This window comes from Heterodontus francisci, chromosome 3 (assembly GCF_036365525.1).
Source record: "Heterodontus francisci isolate sHetFra1 chromosome 3, sHetFra1.hap1, whole genome shotgun sequence".
Taxonomy (NCBI): domain Eukaryota; kingdom Metazoa; phylum Chordata; class Chondrichthyes; order Heterodontiformes; family Heterodontidae; genus Heterodontus; species Heterodontus francisci.
The window spans coordinates 210,698,094-210,721,329 of NC_090373.1; the positions used below are offsets into that span (position 1 = coordinate 210,698,094).

Sequence of the window (23,236 nt, forward strand, 5' to 3'; positions counted from 1 at the left end):
AAATTAGGTTTACTGTGGATGTATGTGAACACAGTGTGTGGTAAATAAGGTCTAAATTAGGTTTACTGTGAATGTATGTGAACACAGTGTGTGGTAAATAAGGTCTAAATTAGGTTTACTGTGGATGTATGTGAACACACAGTGTGTGGTAAATAAGGTCTAAATTAGGTTTACTGTGGATGTATGTGAACACAGTGTGTGGTAAATAAGGTCTAAATTAGGTTTACTGTGGATGTATGTGAGCACACAGTGTGTGGTAAATAAGGTCTAAATTAGGTTTACTGTGGATGTATGTGAACACACAGTGTGTGGTAAATAAGGTCTAAATTAGGTTTACTGTGGATGTATGTGAACACACAGTGTGTGGTAAATAAGGTCTAAATTAGGTTTACTGTGGATGTATGTGAACACAGTGTGTGGTAAATAAGGTCTAAATTAGGTTTACTGTGGATGTATGTGAACACACAGTGTGTGGTAAATAAGGTCTAAATTAGGTTTACTGTGTATGTATGTGAACACAGAGTGTGGTAAATAAGGTCTAAATTAGGTTTACTGTGGATGTATGTGAACACACAGTGTGTGGTAAATAAGGTCTAAATTAGGTTTACTGTGGATGTATGTGAACACAGAGTGTGTGGTAAATAAGGTCTAAATTAGGTTTACTGTGAATGTATGTGAACACACAGTGTGTGGTAAATAAGGTCTAAATTAGGTTTACTGTGAATGTATGTGAACACAGAGTGTGTGGTAAATAAGGTCTAAATTAGGTTTACTGTGGATGTATGTGAACACACAGAGTGTGGTAAATAAGGTCTAAATTAGGTTTACTGTGGATGTATGTGAACACAGTGAGTGGTAAATAAGGTCTAAATTAGGTTTACTGTGAATGTATGTGAACACAGAGTGTGTGGTAAATAAGGTCTAAATTAGGTTTACTGTGGATGTATGTGAACACAGTGAGTGGTAAATAAGGTCTAAATTAGGTTTACTGTGGATGTATGTGAACACACAGTGTGTGGTAAATAAGGTCTAAATTAGGTTTACTGTGAATGTATGTGAACACAGAGTGTGTGGTAAATAAGGTCTAAATTAGGTTTACTGTGGATGTATGTGAACACACAGTGTGTGGTAAATAAGGTCTAAATTAGGTTTACTGTGAATGTATGTGAACACAGTGTCTGGTAAATAAGGTCTAAATTAGGTTTACTGTGAATGTATGTGAACACAGTGTGTGGTAAATAAGGTCTAAATTAGGTTTACTGTGGATGTATGTGAACACACAGAGTGTGGTAAATAAGGTCTAAATTAGGTTTACTGTGAATGTATGTGAACACAGTGTGTGGTAAATAAGGTCTAAATTAGGTTTACTGTGAATGTATGTGAACACAGTGTGTGGTAAATAAGGTCTAAATTAGGTTTACTGTGAATGTATGTGAACACACAGTGTGTGGTAAATAAGGTCTAAATTAGGTTTACTGTGGATGTATGTGAACACACAGAGTGTGGTAAATAAGGTCTAAATTAGGTTTACTGTGGATGTATGTGAACACACAGTGTGTGGTAAATAAGGTCTAAATTAGGTTTACTGTGGATGTATGTGAACACAGTGAGTGGTAAATAAGGTCTAAATTAAGTTTACTGTGAATGTATGTGAACACAGAGTGTGTGGTAAATAAGGTCTAAATTAGGTTTACTGTGGATGTATGTGAACACACAGTGTGTGGTAAATAAGGTCTAAATTAGGTTTACTGTGGATGTATGTGAACACACAGTGTGTGATAAATAAGGTCTAAATTAGGTTTACTGTGGATGTATGTGAACACAGAGTGTGATAAATAAGGTCTAAATTAGGTTTACTGTGGATGTATGTGAACACAGTGTGTGGTAAATAAGGTCTAAATTAGGTTTACTGTGGATGTATGTGAACACAGTGTGTGGTAAATAAGGTCTAAATTAGGTTTACTGTGGATGTATGTGAACACACAGTGTGTGGTAAATAAGGTCTAAATTAGGTTTACTGTGGATGTATGTGAACACACAGAGTGTGGTAAATAAGGTCTAAATTAGGTTTACTGTGGATGTATGTGAACACAGAGTGTGTGGTAAATAAGGTCTAAATTAGGTTTACTGTGAATGTATGTGAACACAGAGTGTGTGGTAAATAAGGTCTAAATTAGGTTTACTGTGAATGTATGTGAACACACAGTGTGTGGTAAATAAGGTCTAAATTAGGTTTACTGTGGATGTATGTGAACACAGTGAGTGGTAAATAAGGTCTAAATTAAGTTTACTGTGAATGTATGTGAACACAGAGTGTGTGGTAAATAAGGTCTAAATTAGGTTTACTGTGGATGTATGTGAACACAGTGAGTGGTAAATAAGGTCTAAATTAGGTTTACTGTGGATGTATGTGAACACACAGTGTGTGGTAAATAAGGTCTAAATTAGGTTTACTGTGAATGTATGTGAACACAGTGTCTGGTAAATAAGGTCTAAATTAGGTTTACTGTGAATGTATGTGAACACAGTGTGTGGTAAATAAGGTCTAAATTAGGTTTACTGTGGATGTATGTGAACACACAGAGTGTGGTAAATAAGGTCTAAATTAGGTTTACTGTGAATGTATGTGAACACAGTGTGTGGTAAATAAGGTCTAAATTAGGTTTACTGTGAATGTATGTGAACACAGTGTGTGGTAAATAAGGTCTAAATTAGGTTTACTGTGAATGTATGTGAACACACAGTGTGTGGTAAATAAGGTCTAAATTAGGTTTACTGTGGATGTATGTGAACACACAGAGTGTGGTAAATAAGGTCTAAATTAGGTTTACTGTGGATGTATGTGAACACACAGTGTGTGGTAAATAAGGTCTAAATTAGGTTTACTGTGGATGTATGTGAACACAGTGTGTGGTAAATAAGGTCTAAATTAGGTTTACTGTGGATGTATGTGAACACACAGAGTGTGGTAAATAAGGTCTAAATTAGGTTTACTGTGGATGTATGTGAACACAGTGTGTGGTAAATAAGGTCTAAATTAGGTTTACTGTGAATGTATGTGAACACAGTGTGTGGTAAATAAGGTCTAAATTAGGTTTACTGTGGATGTATGTGAACACACAGTGTGTGGTAAATAAGGTCTAAATTAGGTTTACTGTGGATGTATGTGAACACAGTGTGTGGTAAATAAGGTCTAAATTAGGTTTACTGTGGATGTATGTGAGCACACAGTGTGTGGTAAATAAGGTCTAAATTAGGTTTACTGTGGATGTATGTGAACACACAGTGTGTGGTAAATAAGGTCTAAATTAGGTTTACTGTGGATGTATGTGAACACACAGTGTGTGGTAAATAAGGTCTAAATTAGGTTTACTGTGGATGTATGTGAACACAGTGTGTGGTAAATAAGGTCTAAATTAGGTTTACTGTGGATGTATGTGAACACACAGTGTGTGGTAAATAAGGTCTAAATTAGGTTTACTGTGTATGTATGTGAACACAGAGTGTGGTAAATAAGGTCTAAATTAGGTTTACTGTGGATGTATGTGAACACACAGTGTGTGGTAAATAAGGTCTAAATTAGGTTTACTGTGGATGTATGTGAACACAGAGTGTGTGGTAAATAAGGTCTAAATTAGGTTTACTGTGAATGTATGTGAACACAGAGTGTGTGGTAAATAAGGTCTAAATTAGGTTTACTGTGGATGTATGTGAACACACAGAGTGTGGTAAATAAGGTCTAAATTAGGTTTACTGTGGATGTATGTGAACACAGTGAGTGGTAAATAAGGTCTAAATTAGGTTTACTGTGAATGTATGTGAACACAGAGTGTGTGGTAAATAAGGTCTAAATTAGGTTTACTGTGGATGTATGTGAACACAGTGAGTGGTAAATAAGGTCTAAATTAGGTTTACTGTGGATGTATGTGAACACACAGTGTGTGGTAAATAAGGTCTAAATTAGGTTTACTGTGAATGTATGTGAACACAGAGTGTGTGGTAAATAAGGTCTAAATTAGGTTTACTGTGGATGTATGTGAACACACAGTGTGTGGTAAATAAGGTCTAAATTAGGTTTACTGTGAATGTATGTGAACACAGTGTCTGGTAAATAAGGTCTAAATTAGGTTTACTGTGAATGTATGTGAACACAGTGTGTGGTAAATAAGGTCTAAATTAGGTTTACTGTGGATGTATGTGAACACACAGAGTGTGGTAAATAAGGTCTAAATTAGGTTTACTGTGAATGTATGTGAACACAGTGTGTGGTAAATAAGGTCTAAATTAGGTTTACTGTGAATGTATGTGAACACAGTGTGTGGTAAATAAGGTCTAAATTAGGTTTACTGTGGATGTATGTGAACACAGTGAGTGGTAAATAAGGTCTAAATTAGGTTTACTGTGGATGTATGTGAACACAGTGAGTGGTAAATAAGGTCTAAATTAGGTTTACTGTGAATGTATGTGAACACAGAGTGTGTGGTAAATAAGGTCTAAATTAGGTTTACTGTGGATGTATGTGAACACAGTGAGTGGTAAATAAGGTCTAAATTAGGTTTACTGTGGATGTATGTGAACACACAGTGTGTGATAAATAAGGTCTAAATTAGGTTTACTGTGAATGTATGTGAACACAGAGTGTGTGGTAAATAAGGTCTAAATTAGGTTTACTGTGGATGTATGTGAACACACAGTGTGTGGTAAATAAGGTCTAAATTAGGTTTACTGTGAATGTATGTGAACACAGTGTCTGGTAAATAAGGTCTAAATTAGGTTTACTGTGAATGTATGTGAACACAGTGTGTGGTAAATAAGGTCTAAATTAGGTTTACTGTGGATGTATGTGAACACACAGAGTGTGGTAAATAAGGTCTAAATTAGGTTTACTGTGAATGTATGTGAACACAGTGTGTGGTAAATAAGGTCTAAATTAGGTTTACTGTGAATGTATGTGAACACAGTGTGTGGTAAATAAGGTCTAAATTAGGTTTACTGTGGATGTATGTGAACACAGTGTGTGGTAAATAAGGTCTAAATTAGGTTTACTGTGAATGTATGTGAACACAGTGTGTGGTAAATAAGGTCTAAATTAGGTTTACTGTGGATGTATGTGAACACACAGTGTGTGGTAAATAAGGTCTAAATTAGTTTTACTGTGGATGTATGTGAACACAGTGTGTGGTAAATAAGGTCTAAATTAGGTTTACTGTGGATGTATGTGAGCACACAGTGTGTGGTAAATAAGGTCTAAATTAGGTTTACTGTGGATGTATGTGAACACACAGTGTGTGGTAAATAAGGTCTAAATTAGGTTTACTGTGAATGTATGTGAACACAGTGTGTGGTAAATAAGGTCTAAATTAGGTTTACTGTGGATGCATGTGAGCACACAGTGTGTGGTAAATAAGGTCTAAATTAGGTTTACTGTGGATGTATGTGAGCACACAGTGTGTGGTAAATAAGGTCTAAATTAGGTTTACTGTGGATGTATGTGAGCACACAGTGTGTGGTAAATAAGGTCTAAATTAGGTTTACTGTGGATGTATGTGAACACACAGTGTGTGGTAAATAAGGTCTAAATTAGGTTTACTGTGGATGTATGTGAACACAGTGTGTGGTAAATAAGGTCTAAATTAGGTTTACTGTGGATGTATGTGAACACACAGTGTGTGGTAAATAAGGTCTAAATTAGGTTTACTGTGGATGTATGTGAACACAGTGTGTGGTAAATAAGGTCTAAATTAGGTTTACTGTGGATGTATGTGAACACAGTGTGTGGTAAATAAGGTCTAAATTAGGTTTACTGTGAATGTATGTGAACACAGTGTGTGGTAAATAAGGTCTAAATTAGGTTTACTGTGGATGTATGTGAACACACAGTGTGTGGTAAATAAGGTCTAAATTAGTTTTACTGTGGATGTATGTGAACACAGTGTGTGGTAAATAAGGTCTAAATTAGGTTTACTGTGTATGTATGTGAACACAGAGTGTGGTAAATAAGGTCTAAATTAGGTTTACTGTGGATGTATGTGAACACACAGTGTGTGGTAAATAAGGTCTAAATTAGGTTTACTGTGGATGTATGTGAACACACAGTGTGTGGTAAATAAGGTCTAAATTAGGTTTACTGTGGATGTATGTGAACACACAGTGTGTGGTAAATAAGGTCTAAATTAGGTTTACTGTGAATGTATGTGAACATACAGAGTGTGGTAAATAAGGTCTAAATTAGGTTTACTGTGGATGTATGTGAACACACAGTGTGTGGTAAATAAGGTCTAAATTAGGTTTACTGTGGATGTATGTGAACACACAGTGTGTGGTAAATAAGGTCTAAATTAGGTTTACTGTGAATGTATGTGAACATACAGAGTGTGGTAAATAAGGTCTAAATTAGGTTTACTGTGGATGTATGTGAACACACAGTGTGTGGTAAATAAGGTCTAAATTAGGTTTACTGTGGATGTATGTGAACACAGTGTGTGGTAAATAAGGTCTAAATTAGGTTTACTGTGGATGTATGTGAACACACAGAGTGTGGTAAATAAGGTCTAAATTAGGTTTACTGTGGATGTATGTGAACACAGTGTGTGGTAAATAAGGTCTAAATTAGGTTTACTGTGAATGTATGTGAACACAGTGTGTGGTAAATAAGGTCTAAATTAGGTTTACTGTGGATGTATGTGAACACACAGTGTGTGGTAAATAAGGTCTAAATTAGGTTTACTGTGGATGTATGTGAACACACAGAGTGTGGTAAATAAGGTCTAAATTAGGTTTACTGTGGATGTATGTGAACACACAGTGTGTGGTAAATAAGGTCTAAATTAGGTTTACTGTGAATGTATGTGAACACACAGTGTGTGGTAAATAAGGTCTAAATTAGGTTTACTGTGAATGTATGTGAACACACAGTGTGTGGTAAGTAAGGTCTAAATTAGGTTTACTGTGGATGTATGTGAACACACAGTGTGTGGTAAATAAGGTCTAAATTAGGTTTACTGTGGATGTATGTGAACACACAGTGTGTGGTAAATAAGGTCTAAATTACGTTTACTGTGAATGTATGTGAACACACAGTGTGTGGTAAATAAGGTCTAAATTAGGTTTACTGTGGATGTATGTGAACACACAGTGTGTGGTAAATAAGGTCTAAATTATGTTTACTGTGAATGTCTGTGAACACAGTGTGTGATAAATAAGGTCTAAATTAGGTTTACTGTGAATGTATGTGAACACAGTGTGTGGTAAATAAGGTCTAAATTAGGTTTACTGTGGATGTATGTGAACACACAGTGTGTGGTAAATAAGGTCTAAATTAGGTTTACTGTGGATGTATGTGAACACAGTGTGTGGTAAATAAGGTCTAAATTAGGTTTACTGTGGATGTATGTGAACACAGTGTGTGGTAAATAAGGTCTAAATTAGGTTTACTGTGGATGTATGTGAACACAGTGTGTGGTAAATAAGGTCTAAATTAGGTTTACTGTGGATGTATGTGAACACAGTGTGTGATAAATAAGGTCTAAATTAGGTTTACTGTGGTTGTATGTGAACACAGAGTGTGTGGTAAATAAGGTCTAAATTAGGTTTACTGTGGATGTATGTGAACACAGTGTGTGGTAAATAAGGTCTAAATTAGGTTTACTGTGGTTGTATGTGAACACACAGTGTGTGGTAAATAAGGTCTAAATTAGGTTTACTGTGGATGTATGCAAACACAGAGTGTGTGGTAAATAAGGTCTAAATTAGGTTTACTGTGGATGTATGTGAACACAGTGTGTGGTAAATAAGGTCTAAATTAGGTTTACTGTGGATGTATGTGAACACAGTGTGTGGTAAATAAGGTCTAAATTAGGTTTACTGTGGATGTATGTGAACACAGTGTGTGGTAAATAAGGTCTAAATTAGGTTTACTGTGGATGTATGTGAACACACAGTGTGTGGTAAATAAGGTCTAAATTAGGTTTACTGTGGATGTATGTGAACACAGTGTGTGGTAAATAAGGTCTAAATTAGGTTTACTGTGGATGTATGTGAACACACAGTGTGTGATAAATAAGGTCTAAATTAGGTTTTCTGTGGATGTATGTGAACACACAGAGTGTGGTAAATAAGGTCTAAATTAGGTTTACTGTGGATGTATGTGAACACACAGTGTGTGGTAAATAAGGTCTAAATTAGGTTTACTGTGGTTGTATGTGAACACACAGTGTGTGGTAAATAAGGTCTAAATTAGGTTTACTGTGGATGTATGTGAACACAGTGTGTGGTAAATAAGGTCTAAATTAGGTTTACTGTGGATGTATGTGAACACACATTGTGTGGTAAATAAGGTCTAAATTAGGTTTACTGTGGATGTATGTGAACACACAGTGTGTGATAAATAAGGTCTAAATTAGGTTTACTGTGGTTGTATGTGAACACACAGTGTGTGGTAAATAAGGTCTAAATTAGGTTTACTGTGGATGTATGTGAACACACAGTGTGTGGTAAATAAGGTCTAAATTAGGTTTACTGTGGATGTATGTGAACACACAGAGTGTGGTAAATAAGGTCTAAATTAGGTTTACTGTGGATGTATGTGAACACAGAGTGTGGTAAATAAGGTCTAAATTAGGTTTACTGTGGATGTATGTGAACACAGTGTGTGGTAAATAAGGTCTAAATTAGGTTTACTGTGGATGTATGTGAACACACAGTGTGTGGTAAATAAGGTCTAAATTAGGTTTACTGTGGATGTATGTGAACACACAGTGTGTGGTAAATAAGGTCTAAATTATGTTTACTGTGGATGTATGTGAACACACATTGTGTGGTAAATAAGGTCTAAATTAGGTTTACTGTGGATGTATGTGAACACACAGTGTGTGATAAATAAGGTCTAAATTAGGTTTACTGTGGATGTATGTGAACACACAGAGTGTGGTAAATAAGGTCTAAATTAGGTTTACTGTGGATGTATGTGAACACACAGTGTGTGGTAAATAAGGTCTAAATTAGGTTTACTGTGGATGTATGTGAACACACAGTGTGTGGTAAATAAGGTCTAAATTAGGTTTACTGTGGATGTATGCAAACACACAGTGTGTGGTAAATAAGGTCTAAATTAGGTTTACTGTGGATGTATGTGAACACAGTGTGTGGTAAATAAGGTCTAAATTAGGTTTACTGTGTCTGTATGTGAACACAGTGTGTGGTAAATAAGGTCTAAATTAGGTTTACTGTGAATGTATGCAAACACACAGTGTGTGGTAAATAAGGTCTAAATTAGGTTTACTGTGGTTGTATGTGAACACACAGAGTGTGGTAAATAAGGTCTAAATTAGGTTTACTGTGAATGTATGTGAACACAGTGTGTGGTAAATAAGGTCTAAATTAGGTTTACTGTGAATGTATGCAAACACACAGTGTGTGGTAAATAAGGTCTAAATTAGGTTTACTGTGGTTGTATGTGAACACACAGAGTGTGGTAAATAAGGTATAAATTAGGTTTACTGTGGATGTATGTGAACACAGTGTGTGGTAAATAAGGTCTAAATTAGGTTTACTGTGGATGTATGTGAACACAGTGTGTGGTAAATAAGGTCTAAATTAGGTTTACTGTGGATGTATGTGAACACAGTGTGTGGTAAATAAGGTCTAAATTAGGTTTACTGTGGATGTATGTGAACACAGTGTGTGGTAAATAAGGTCTAAATTAGGTTTACTGTGGATGTATGTGAACACAGTGTGTGATAAATAAGGTCTAAATTAGGTTTACTGTGGTTGTATGTGAACACAGAGTGTGTGGTAAATAAGGTCTAAATTAGGTTTACTGTGGATGTATGTGAACACAGTGTGTGGTAAATAAGGTCTAAATTAGGTTTACTGTGGTTGTATGTGAACACACAGTGTGTGGTAAATAAGGTCTAAATTAGGTTTACTGTGGATGTATGCAAACACAGAGTGTGTGGTAAATAAGGTCTAAATTAGGTTTACTGTGGATGTATGTGAACACAGTGTGTGGTAAATAAGGTCTAAATTAGGTTTACTGTGGATGTATGTGAACACAGTGCGTGGTAAATAAGGTCTAAATTAGGTTTACTGTGGATGTATGTGAACACAGTGTGTGGTAAATAAGGTCTAAATTAGGTTTACTGTGGATGTATGTGAACACACAGTGTGTGGTAAATAAGGTCTAAATTAGGTTTACTGTGGATGTATGTGAACACAGTGTGTGGTAAATAAGGTCTAAATTAGGTTTACTGTGGATGTATGTGAACACACAGTGTGTGATAAATAAGGTCTAAATTAGGTTTTCTGTGGATGTATGTGAACACACAGAGTGTGGTAAATAAGGTCTAAATTAGGTTTACTGTGGATGTATGTGAACACACAGTGTGTGGTAAATAAGGTCTAAATTAGGTTTACTGTGGTTGTATGTGAACACACAGTGTGTGGTAAATAAGGTCTAAATTAGGTTTACTGTGGATGTATGTGAACACAGTGTGTGGTAAATAAGGTCTAAATTAGGTTTACTGTGGATGTATGTGAACACACATTGTGTGGTAAATAAGGTCTAAATTAGGTTTACTGTGGATGTATGTGAACACAGTGTGTGATAAATAAGGTCTAAATTAGGTTTACTGTGGTTGTATGTGAACACACAGTGTGTGGTAAATAAGGTCTAAATTAGGTTTACTGTGGAAGTATGTGAACACACAGTGTGTGGTAAATAAGGTCTAAATTAGGTTTACTGTGGATGTATGTGAACACACAGAGTGTGGTAAATAAGGTCTAAATTAGGTTTACTGTGGATGTATGTGAACACAGAGTGTGGTAAATAAGGTCTAAATTAGGTTTACTGTGGATGTATGTGAACACAGTGTGTGGTAAATAAGGTCTAAATTAGGTTTACTGTGGATGTATGTGAACACACAGTGTGTGGTAAATAAGGTCTAAATTAGGTTTACTGTGGATGTATGTGAACACACAGTGTGTGGTAAATAAGGTCTAAATTATGTTTACTGTGGATGTATGTGAACACACATTGTGTGGTAAATAAGGTCTAAATTAGGTTTACTGTGGATGTATGTGAACACACAGTGTGTGATAAATAAGGTCTAAATTAGGTTTACTGTGGATGTATGTGAACACACAGAGTGTGGTAAATAAGGTCTAAATTAGGTTTACTGTGGATGTATGTGAACACACAGTGTGTGGTAAATAAGGTCTAAATTAGGTTTACTGTGGATGTATGTGAACACACAGTGTGTGGTAAATAAGGTCTAAATTAGGTTTACTGTGGATGTATGCAAACACACAGTGTGTGGTAAATAAGGTCTAAATTAGGTTTACTGTGGATGTATGTGAACACAGTGTGTGGTAAATAAGGTCTAAATTAGGTTTACTGTGTCTGTATGTGAACACAGTGTGTGGTAAATAAGGTCTAAATTAGGTTTACTGTGAATGTATGCAAACACACAGTGTGTGGTAAATAAGGTCTAAATTAGGTTTACTGTGGTTGTATGTGAACACACAGAGTGTGGTAAATAAGGTCTAAATTAGGTTTACTGTGAATGTATGTGAACACAGTGTGTGGTAAATAAGGTCTAAATTAGGTTTACTGTGAATGTATGCAAACACACAGTGTGTGGTAAATAAGGTCTAAATTAGGTTTACTGTGGTTGTATGTGAACACACAGAGTGTGGTAAATAAGGTCTAAATTAGGTTTACTGTGGATGTATGTGAACACAGTGTGTGGTAAATAAGGTCTAAATTAGGTTTACTGTGGATGTATGTGAACACAGTGTGTGGTAAATAAGGTCTAAATTAGGTTTACTGTGAATGTATGTGAACACAGTGTGTGATAAATAAGGTCTAAATTAGGTTTACTGTGGATGTATGTGAACACAGTGTGTGGTAAATAAGGTCTAAATTAGGTTTACTGTGGATGTATGTGAACACACAGTGTGTGGTAAATAAGGTCTAAATTAGGTTTACTGTGGATGTATGTGAACACAGTGTGTGGTAAATAAGGTCTAAATTAGGTTTACTGTGGATGTATGTGAACACAGTGTGTGGTAAATAAGGTCTAAATTAGGTTTACTGTGGATGTATGTGAACACACAGTGTGTGGTAAATAAGGTCTAAATTATGTTTACTGTGGATGTATGTGAACACACATTGTGTGGTAAATAAGGTCTAAATTAGGTTTACTGTGGATGTATGTGAACACACAGTGTGTGATAAATAAGGTCTAAATTAGGTTTACTGTGGATGTATGTGAACACACAGAGTGTGGTAAATAAGGTCTAAATTAGGTTTACTGTGGATGTATGTGAACACACAGTGTGTGGTAAATAAGGTCTAAATTAGGTTTACTGTGGATGTATGTGAACACACAGTGTGTGGTAAGTAAGGTCTAAATTTGGTTTACTGTGGATGTATGCAAACACACAGTGTGTGGTAAATAAGGTCTAAATTAGGTTTACTGTGGATGTATGTGAACACAGTGTGTGGTAAATAAGGTCTAAATTAGGTTTACTGTGTCTGTATGTGAACACAGTGTGTGGTAAATAAGGTCTAAATTAGGTTTACTGTGAATGTATGCAAACACACAGTGTGTGGTAAATAAGGTCTAAATTAGGTTTACTGTGGTTGTATGTGAACACACAGAGTGTGGTAAATAAGGTCTAAATTAGGTTTACTGTGGATGTATGTGAACACAGTGTGTGGTAAATAAGGTCTAAATTAGGTTTACTGTGGATGTATGTGAACACAGTGTGTGATAAATAAGGTCTAAATTAGGTTTACTGTGGTTGTATGTGAACACACAGTGTGTGGTAAATAAGGTCTAAATTAGGTTTACTGTGGATGTATGCAAACACAGAGTGTGTGGTAAATAAGGTCTAAATTAGATTTACTGTGGATGTATGTGAACACAGTGTGTGGTAAATAAGGTCTAAATTAGGTTTACTGTGGATGTATGTGAACACAGTGTGTGGTAAATAAGGTCTAAATTAGGTTTACTGTGGATGTATGTGAACACAGTGTGTGGTAAATAAGGTCTAAATTAGGTTTACTGTGGATGTATGTGAACACACAGTGTGTGGTAAATAAGGTCTAAATTAGGTTTACTGTGGATGTATGTGAACACAGTGTGTGGTAAATAAGGTCTAAATTAGGTTTACTGTGGATGTATGTGAACACACAGTGTGTGATAAATAAGGTCTAAATTAGGTTTTCTGTGGATGTATGTGAACACACAGAGTGTGGTAAATAAGGTCTAAATTAGGTTTACTGTGGATGTATGTGAACACACAGTGTGTGGTAAATAAGGTCTAAATTAGGTTTACTGTGGATGTATGTGAACACAGTGTGTGGTAAATAAGGTCTAAATTAGGTTTACTGTGGATGTATGTGAACACACATTGTGTGGTAAATAAGGTCTAAATTAGGTTTACTGTGGATGTATGTGAACACAGTGTGTGATAAATAAGGTCTAAATTAGGTTTACTGTGGTTGTATGTGAACACACAGTGTGTGGTAAATAAGGTCTAAATTAGGTTTACTGTGGAAGTATGTGAACACACAGTGTGTGGTAAATAAGGTCTAAATTAGGTTTACTGTGGATGTATGTGAACACACAGAGTGTGGTAAATAAGGTCTAAATTAGGTTTACTGTGGATGTATGTGAACACAGAGTGTGGTAAATAAGGTCTAAATTAGGTTTACTGTGGATGTATGTGAACACAGTGTGTGGTAAATAAGGTCTAAATTAGGTTTACTGTGGATGTATGTGAACACACAGTGTGTGGTAAATAAGGTCTAAATTAGGTTTACTGTGGATGTATGTGAACACACAGTGTGTGGTAAATAAGGTCTAAATTATGTTTACTGTGGATGTATGTGAACACACATTGTGTGGTAAATAAGGTCTAAATTAGGTTTACTGTGGATGTATGTGAACACACAGTGTGTGATAAATAAGGTCTAAATTAGGTTTACTGTGGATGTATGTGAACACACAGAGTGTGGTAAATAAGGTCTAAATTAGGTTTACTGTGGATGTATGTGAACACACAGTGTGTGGTAAATAAGGTCTAAATTAGGTTTACTGTGGATGTATGTGAACACACAGTGTTTGGTAAATAAGGTCTAAATTAGGTTTACTGTGGATGTATGCAAACACACAGTGTGTGGTAAATAAGGTCTAAATTAGGTTTACTGTGGATGTATGTGAACACAGTGTGTGGTAAATAAGGTCTAAATTAGGTTTACTGTGTCTGTATGTGAACACAGTGTGTGGTAAATAAGGTCTAAATTAGGTTTACTGTGAATGTATGCAAACACACAGTGTGTGGTAAATAAGGTCTAAATTAGGTTTACTGTGGTTGTATGTGAACACACAGAGTGTGGTAAATAAGGTCTAAATTAGGTTTACTGTGAATGTATGTGAACACAGTGTGTGGTAAATAAGGTCTAAATTAGGTTTACTGTGAATGTATGCAAACACACAGTGTGTGGTAAATAAGGTCTAAATTAGGTTTACTGTGGTTGTATGTGAACACACAGAGTGTGGTAAATAAGGTCTAAATTAGGTTTACTGTGGATGTATGTGAACACAGTGTGTGGTAAATAAGGTCTAAATTAGGTTTACTGTGGATGTATGTGAACACAGTGTGTGGTAAATAAGGTCTAAATTAGGTTTACTGTGAATGTATGTGAACACAGTGTGTGATAAATAAGGTCTAAATTAGGTTTACTGTGGATGTATGTGAACACAGTGTGTGGTAAATAAGGTCTAAATTAGGTTTACTGTGGATGTATGTGAACACAGTGTGTGGTAAATAAGGTCTAAATTAGGTTTACTGTGGATGTATGTGAACACAGTGTGTGGTAAATAAGGTCTAAATTAGGTTTACTGTGGATGTATGTGAACACAGTGTGTGGTAAATAAGGTCTAAATTAGGTTTACTGTGGATGTATGTGAACACACAGTGTGTGGTAAATAAGGTCTAAATTATGTTTACTGTGGATGTATGTGAACACACATTGTGTGGTAAATAAGGTCTAAATTAGGTTTACTGTGGATGTATGTGAACACACAGTGTGTGATAAATAAGGTCTAAATTAGGTTTACTGTGGATGTATGTGAACACACAGAGTGTGGTAAATAAGGTCTAAATTAGGTTTACTGTGGATGTATGTGAACACACAGTGTGTGGTAAATAAGGTCTAAATTAGGTTTACTGTGGATGTATGTGAACACACAGTGTGTGGTAAGTAAGGTCTAAATTTGGTTTACTGTGGATGTATGCAAACACACAGTGTGTGGTAAATAAGGTCTAAATTAGGTTTACTGTGGATGTATGTGAACACAGTGTGTGGTAAATAAGGTCTAAATTAGGTTTACTGTGTCTGTATGTGAACACAGTGTGTGGTAAATAAGGTCTAAATTAGGTTTACTGTGAATGTATGCAAACACACAGTGTGTGGTAAATAAGGTCTAAATTAGGTTTACTGTGGTTGTATGTGAACACACAGAGTGTGGTAAATAAGGTCTAAATTAGGTTTACTGTGAATGTATGTGAACACAGTGTGTGGTAAATAAGGTCTAAATTAGGTTTACTGTGAATGTATGCAAACACACAGTGTGTGGTAAATAAGGTCTAAATTAGGTTTACTGTGAATGTATGTGAACACAGTGTGTGGTAAATAAGGTCTAAATTAGGTTTACTGTGAATGTATGCAAACACACAGTGTGTGGTAAATAAGGTCTAAATTAGGTTTACTGTGGTTGTATGTGAACACACAGAGTGTGGTAAATAAGGTCTAAATTAGGTTTACTGTGGATGTATGTGTACACAGTGTGTGGTAAATAAGGTCTAAATTAGGTTTACTGTGGATGTATGTGAACACAGTGTGTGGTAAATAAGGTCTAAATTAGGTTTACTGTGGATGTATGTGAACACAGTGTGTGATAAATAAGGTCTAAATTAGGGTTACTGTGGATGTATGTGAACACAGTGTGTGGTAAATAAGGTCTAAATTAGGTTTACTGTGGATGTATGTGAACACACAGTGTGTGGTAAATAAGGTCCAAATTAGGTTTACTGTGGATGTATGTGAACACAGTGTGTGGTAAATAAGGTCTAAATTAGGTTTACTGTGGATGTATGTGAACACACAGAGTGTGGTAAATAAGGTCTAAATTAGGTTTACTGTGGATGTATGTGAACACAGTGTGTGGTAAATAAGGTCTAAATTAGGTTTACTGTGGATGTATGTGAACACAGTGTGTGGTAAATAAGGTCTAAATTAGGTTTACTGTGGATTTATGTGAACACACAGTGTGTGGTAAATAAGGTCTAAATTAGGTTTACTGTGGATGTATGTGAACACACAGTGTGTGGTAAATAAGGTCTAAATTATGTTTACTGTGGATGTATGTGAACACACATTGTGTGGTAAATAAGGTCTAAATTAGGTTTACTGTGGATGTATGTGAACACACAGTGTGTGATAAATAAGGTCTAAATTAGGTTTACTGTGGATGTATGTGAACACACAGAGTGTGGTAAATAAGGTCTAAATTAGGTTTACTGTGGATGTATGTGAACACACAGTGTGTGGTAAATAAGGTCTAAATTAGGTTTACTGTGGATGTATGTGAACACAGTGTGTGGTAAATAAGGTCTAAATTAGGTTTACTGTGTCTGTATGTGAACACAGTGTGTGGTAAATAAGGTCTAAATTAGGTTTACTGTGAATGTATGCAAACACACAGTGTGTGGTAAATAAGGTCTAAATTAGGTTTACTGTGGTTGTATGTGAACACACAGAGTGTGGTAAATAAGGTCTAAATTAGGTTTACTGTGAATGTATGTGAACACAGTGTGTGGTAAATAAGGTCTAAATTAGGTTTACTGTGAATGTATGCAAACACACAGTGTGTGGTAAATAAGGTCTAAATTAGGTTTACTGTGAATGTATGTGAACACAGTGTGTGGTAAATAAGGTCTAAATTAGGTTTACTGTGAATTTATGCAAACACACAGTGTGTGGTAAATAAGGTCTAAATTAGGTTTACTGTGGTTGTATGTGAACACACAGAGTGTGGTAAATAAGGTCTAAATTAGGTTTACTGTGGATGTATGTGAACACACTGTGTGGTAAATAAGGTCTAAATTAGGTTTACTGTGGATGTATGTGAACACAGTGTGTGGTAAATAAGGTCTAAATTAGGTTTACTGTGGATGTATGTGAACACAGTGTGTGATAAATAAGGTCTAAATTAGGTTTACTGTGGATGTATGTGAACACAGTGTGTGGTAAATAAGGTCTAAATTAGGTTTACTGTGGATGTATGTGAACACACAGTGTGTGGTAAATAAGGTCTAAATTAGGTTTACTGTGGATGTATGTGAACACAGTGTGTGGTAAATAAGGTCTAAATTAGGTTTACTGTGGATGTATGTGAACACACAGAGTGTGGTAAATAAGGTCTAAATTAGGTTTACTGTGGATGTATGTGAACACAGTGTGTGGTAAATAAGGTCTAAATTAGGTTTACTGTGGATGTATGTGAACACAGTGTGTGGTAAATAAGGTCTAAATTAGGTTTACTGTGGATTTATGTGAACACACAGTGTGTGGTAAATAAGGTCTAAATTAGGTTTACTGTGGATGTATGTGAACACACAGTGTGTGGTAAATAAGTTCTAAATTATGTTTACTGTGGATGTATGTGAACACACATTGTGTGGTAAATAAGGTCTAAATTAGGTTTACTGTGGATGTATGTGAACACACAGTGTGTGATAAATAAGGTCTAAATTAGGTTTACTGTGGATGTATGTGAACACACAGAGTGTGGTAAATAAGGTCTAAATTATGTTTACTGTGGATGTATGTGAACACACAGTGTGTGGTAAATAAGGTCTAAATTAGGTTTACTGTGGATGTATGTGAACACACAGTGGGTGGTAAATAAGGTCTAAATTAGGTTTACTGTGGATGTATGCAAACACACAGTGTGTGGTAAATAAGGTCTAAATTAGGTTTACTGTGGATGTATGTGAACACAGTGTGTGGTAAATAAGGTCTAAATTAGGTTTACTGTGTCTGTATGTGAACACAGTGTGTGGTAAATAAGGTCTAAATTAGGTTTACTGTGAATGTATGCAAACACACAGTGTGTGGTAAATAAGGTCTAAATTAGGTTTACTGTGGTTGTATGTGAACACACAGAGTGTGGTAAATAAGGTCTAAATTAGGTTTACTGTGAATGTATGTGAACACAGTGTGTGGTAAATAAGGTCTAAATTAGGTTTACTGTGAATGTATGCAAACACACAGTGTGTGGTAAATAAGGTCTAAATTAGGTTTACTGTGAATGTATGTGAACACAGTCTGTGGTAAATAAGGTCTAAATTAGGTTTACTGTGAATGTATGCAAACACACAGTGTGTGGTAAATAAGGTCTAAATTAGGTTTACTGTGGTTGTATGTGAACACACAGAGTGTGGTAAATAAGGTCTAAATTAGGTTTACTGTGGATGTATGTGAACACAGTGTGTGGTAAATCAGGTCTAAATTAGGTTTACTGTGGATGTATGTGAACACAGTGTGTGGTAAATAAGGTCTAAATTAGGTTTACTGTGGATGTATGTGAACACAGTGTGTGATAAATAAGGTCTAAATTAGGTTTACTGTGGATGTATGTGAACACAGTGTGTGGTAAATAAGGTCTAAATTAGGTTTACTGTGGATGTATGTGAACACACAGTGTGTGGTAAATAAGGTCTAAATTAGGTTTACTGTGGATGTATGTGAACACAGTGTGTGGTAAATAAGGTCTAAATTAGGTTTACTGTGGATGTATGTGAACACACAGAGTGTGGTAAATAAGGTCTAAATTAGGTTTACTGTGGATGTATGTGAACACAGTGTGTGGTAAATAAGGTCTAAATTAGGTTTACTGTGGATGTATGTGAACACAGTGTGTGGTAAATAAGGTCTAAATTAGGTTTACTGTGGATTTATGTGAACACACAGTGTGTGGTAAATAAGGTCTAAATTAGGTTTACTGTGGATGTATGTGAACACAGTGTGTGGTAAATAAGGTCTAAATTAGGTTTACTGTGGATGTATGTGAACACAGTGTGTGGTAAATAAGGTCTAAATTAGGTTTACTGTGGATGTATGTGAACACAGTGTGTGGTAAATAAGGTCTAAATTAGGTTTACTGTGGATGTATGTGAACACAGTGTGTGATAAATAAGGTCTAAATTAGGTTTACTGTGGATGTATGTGAACACAGTGTGTGGTAAATAAGGTCTAAATTAGGTTTACTGTGGATGTATGTGAACACAGTGTGTGGTAAATAAGGTCTAAATTAGGTTTACTGTGGATGTATGTGAACACAGTGTGTGGTAAATAAGGTCTAAATTAGGTTTACTGTGGATGTATGTGAACACAGTGTGTGGTAAATAAGGTCTAAATTAGGTTTACTGTGGATGTATGTGAACACAGTGTGTGGTAAATAAGGTCTAAATTAGGTTTACTGTGTATGTATGTGAACACACAGTGTGTGGTAAATAAGGTCTAAATTAGGTTTACTGTGGTTGTATGTGAACACACAGAGTGTGGTAAATAAGGTCTAAATTAGGTTTACTGTGGATGTATGTGAACACACAGTGTGTGGTAAATAAGGTCTAAATTAGGTTTACTGTGGATGTATGTGAACACACAGAGTGTGGTAAATAAGGTCTAAATTAGGTTTACTGTGTATGTATGTGAACACACAGAGTCTGGTAAATAAGGTCTAAATTAGGTTTACTGTGGATGTATGTGAACACACAGTGTGTGATAAATAAGGTCTAAATTAGGTTTACTGTGGATGTATGTGAACACACAGTGTGTGGTAAATAAGGTCTAAATTAGGTTTACTGTGAATGTATGTGAACACACAGTGTGTGGTAAATAAGGTCTAAATTAGGTTTACTGTGGATGTATGTGAACACACAGAGTGTGGTAAATAAGGTCTAAATTAGGTTTACTGTGAATGTATGTGAACACACAGTGTGTGGTAAATAAGGTCTAAATTAGGTTTACTGTGGATGTATGTGAACACACAGTGTGTGGTAAATAAGGTCTAAATTAGGTTTACTGTGGATGTATGTGAACACACAGTGTGTGATAAATAAGGTCTAAATTAGGTTTACTGTGGATGTATGTGAACATACAGTGTGTGGTAAATAAGGTCTAAATTAGGTTTACTGTGGTTTTATGTGAACACACAGAGTGTGTGGTAAATAAGGTTGGTGGGCTTCAGGCACAGATAGCCACATGGCAATATGATGCTGTGGCAATAACAGAGACGTGGTTCAAGAAAGGGCAGGACTGGGTACTAAATATTCCTGGATACAAAGTGTTCAGGAAAGATAGGAAAAGAAAGAAAGGGGGAGGGGTAGCAGCATTGACGAAGGAGAACATTACAGTGCTGGAGAGAGAGAGAGAGGTTGTCCTAGAGGACACAATCTATTTGGCTGAGCTGAAGAACAATCGAGGTACCATTACTCTGCAGAGTGTATTCTACTGGCCACCAACCAGTGGGAAAAATATAAAGGAGCAAATTTGTAAGGAACTTACAGAGAGGTACAATAATTATAGAGAAGTTACAATGGGGATTTTAATTATCCTAAATTAGACTGGAATAATAATAGTGTAAAGGGCAGAGAGAAGCAAGAGTTTCCAGAGTGTGTTCAGGACAATTTTCGACATCTGTGTGTTTCCAGTCCAACGAGGAAGGAGGCATTGCTGGATCTGGTTCTTGGGAATGAGGTGGATCAAGTGTCAGTAGGGAAAATTTAGGGAACAGTGATCATAGCATCATCAGGTTTAGGTTAGCTATGGCAAAGGACAAGGAGCAATCTAGAGTATGATATAATTAATTGGAGGAGGGTCAATTTCAATGGAGAGAGAATGGACCTGGCCAGGTACACTGAAATCAAAGATTAGCAGGCAAAACTGTAATGAAAAATGCACTGCCTGTAAAGAGCAGATAGTTCAGTACAGTCAAGGTACATTCCCACAAGGGGGAGAAGGAAGGCAAACAAATCCAGAGCTCCCTGGATGACGAAAAGATAGAGAGTAAGATGAAGCAGAAAAAGGTTACATATGACAGCTGACAGGTAGATAATACAATTGAGAGCCAGGCTGAATATAGAAAGTTCAGAGAGGAATTGAAAAAGGAAATCACAGAAGCAAAAAGAGAGTATCAGAAGAGACTGACAGCTAATGTAAAAGGGAATCCAAAGTTTTTGAAAGGTGAAGCCAATTAGGGGCCTAGAAGGGGATTTAGACATGGAGGCGGGGGGCATGGTCCTGCAGTTCAGGATCCTGACTCATACGTACACTCCTGACAACTTCAATCCCTGCACTGTTGGCCAGGATTTCACACTCCAATGCAACGTGGCTTTTTTGTGCAGATTCCAGTGTGTCCCAATCGATGATCTCGGGAAGGTCCAACATAACAGTGAGGTGTCCCTTCAACCAGGCCAGCATCTGAAATGGAAGAATGAGCTCCTTCAATATGTGGTCTGGACTAGTGATCATGCATCCGCACACAGTCCTGGATCAAAATCACACATACACTGACCTGGATCAATATCACACACACTGACCTGGATCAATATCACACATAAACTGACCTGGCTGATCATCCAACTCAGTAACCTGTTCCCGTTTTCCCCCCATATCCTTTGATCCCTTTCGCCCCAAGAGCTATATCTAACTCCTTCTTGAAAACATACAACGTTTTGGCCTCAACTGCTTTCTGTACTAGTGAATTCCACAGGCTCACCACTCTCTGGGTGAAGTAATTTCTCCTTATCTCAGTCCTGAATGGTTTATCCCGTATCCTTAGACTATGACCCCTGGTTCTGGAATCCCCCATCATCGGGAACATCCTTCCTGCATCTACCCTGTCAAGCCCTGTTAGAATTTTATAGGTTTCTATGAAATCCCCCCTCACTCTTCTGAACTCCAGCGAATATAATCCGAACCGACTCAATCTCTCCTCATGCGTCAGTCCCGTCATCCCAGGAATCAGTCTGGTAAACCTTCGCTGTACTCCCTCTATATTAAGAACATCCTTCCTCAGATAAGGAGACCAAAACTGCACACAATATTCCAGGTGTGGCCTCGCCAAGGCCCTGTATAATTGCAGCAAGATATCCCTGCTCCTGTACTCGAATCCTCTCGCTATGAAGGCCAACATACCAATTGCCTTTTTTTCCGCCTGTTGCACCTGCATGCTTACCTTTAGCGACTGGTGTACGAGAACACCCAGGTCTCGCTGTATATTCCCCTCTCTCAGTTTATAGCCATTCAAATCATAATCTGCCTTCCTGTTTTCGCTACCAAAGTGGATAACCTCACATTTATCCACATTATACTGCATCTGCCATGCATTAGCCCACTCACTCAACTTGTCCAAATCACCCTGAAGCCTCCCTGCATCCTCCTCACAACTCACCCTCCCACCCAGTTTTATGTCATCTGCAAATTTGGAGATATTACATTTTGTTCCCTCATCTAAATCATTAATATATATTGTGAATAGCTGGGGACCTAGCACCAATCCCTGCGATACCCCACTAGTCACTGCCTGTCATTCAGAAAAAGACCCATTTATCCCTACTCTTTGTTTCCTGTCTACCAACCAATTTTCTATCCATCGCAATACGCTACCCCCAATCCCATGCGCTTTAATTTTACATGCGAATCTCTTATGTGGGACTTTGTCGAAAGCCTTCTGAAAGTCCAAATAAACCACATCCACTGGCTCCCCCTCATCAACTCTAATAGTTACATCCTCAAAGAATTCCAGTAGATTTGTCAAGCATGATTTGCTTTTCGTAAATACATGCTGACTCTGTCCGATTCTACCACTGTTCTCTAAGTGCTCTGCTATAAAATCTTTGATAATGGACTCTCGAATTTTCCCCACTACCGACGTCAGGCTGACTGGTCTATAATTCCCTGTTTTCTCTCTACCTCTCTTTTTAAAGAGTGGGGTTACATTAGCTACCCTCCATTCTGTAGGAACTGTTCCAGCGTCTATAGAATCTTGGAAGATGACCACCAATGCATCCACTATTTCTAGTGTCACTTCCTTAAGTACTCTGGGATGTAGATTATCAAGCCCTGGGGATTTATCGGCCTTCAATCCCATCAATTTCC

At 36.6% G+C, this 23,236-nt stretch overlaps 1 protein-coding gene across 1 annotated transcript in view; it reads right to left on the reverse strand.

Annotated features, from left to right (window-relative positions):
* Positions 1-23,236, reverse strand: part of LOC137367183 (uncharacterized) — a 327,563-nt gene that overhangs the window by 43,821 nt on the left and 260,506 nt on the right. The window contains exon 4 of the mRNA XM_068028620.1: positions 21,407-21,556. Coding sequence (XP_067884721.1) covers positions 21,407-21,556 — 150 coding nt within the window. The remainder of the gene's footprint in view (positions 1-21,406; positions 21,557-23,236) is intronic.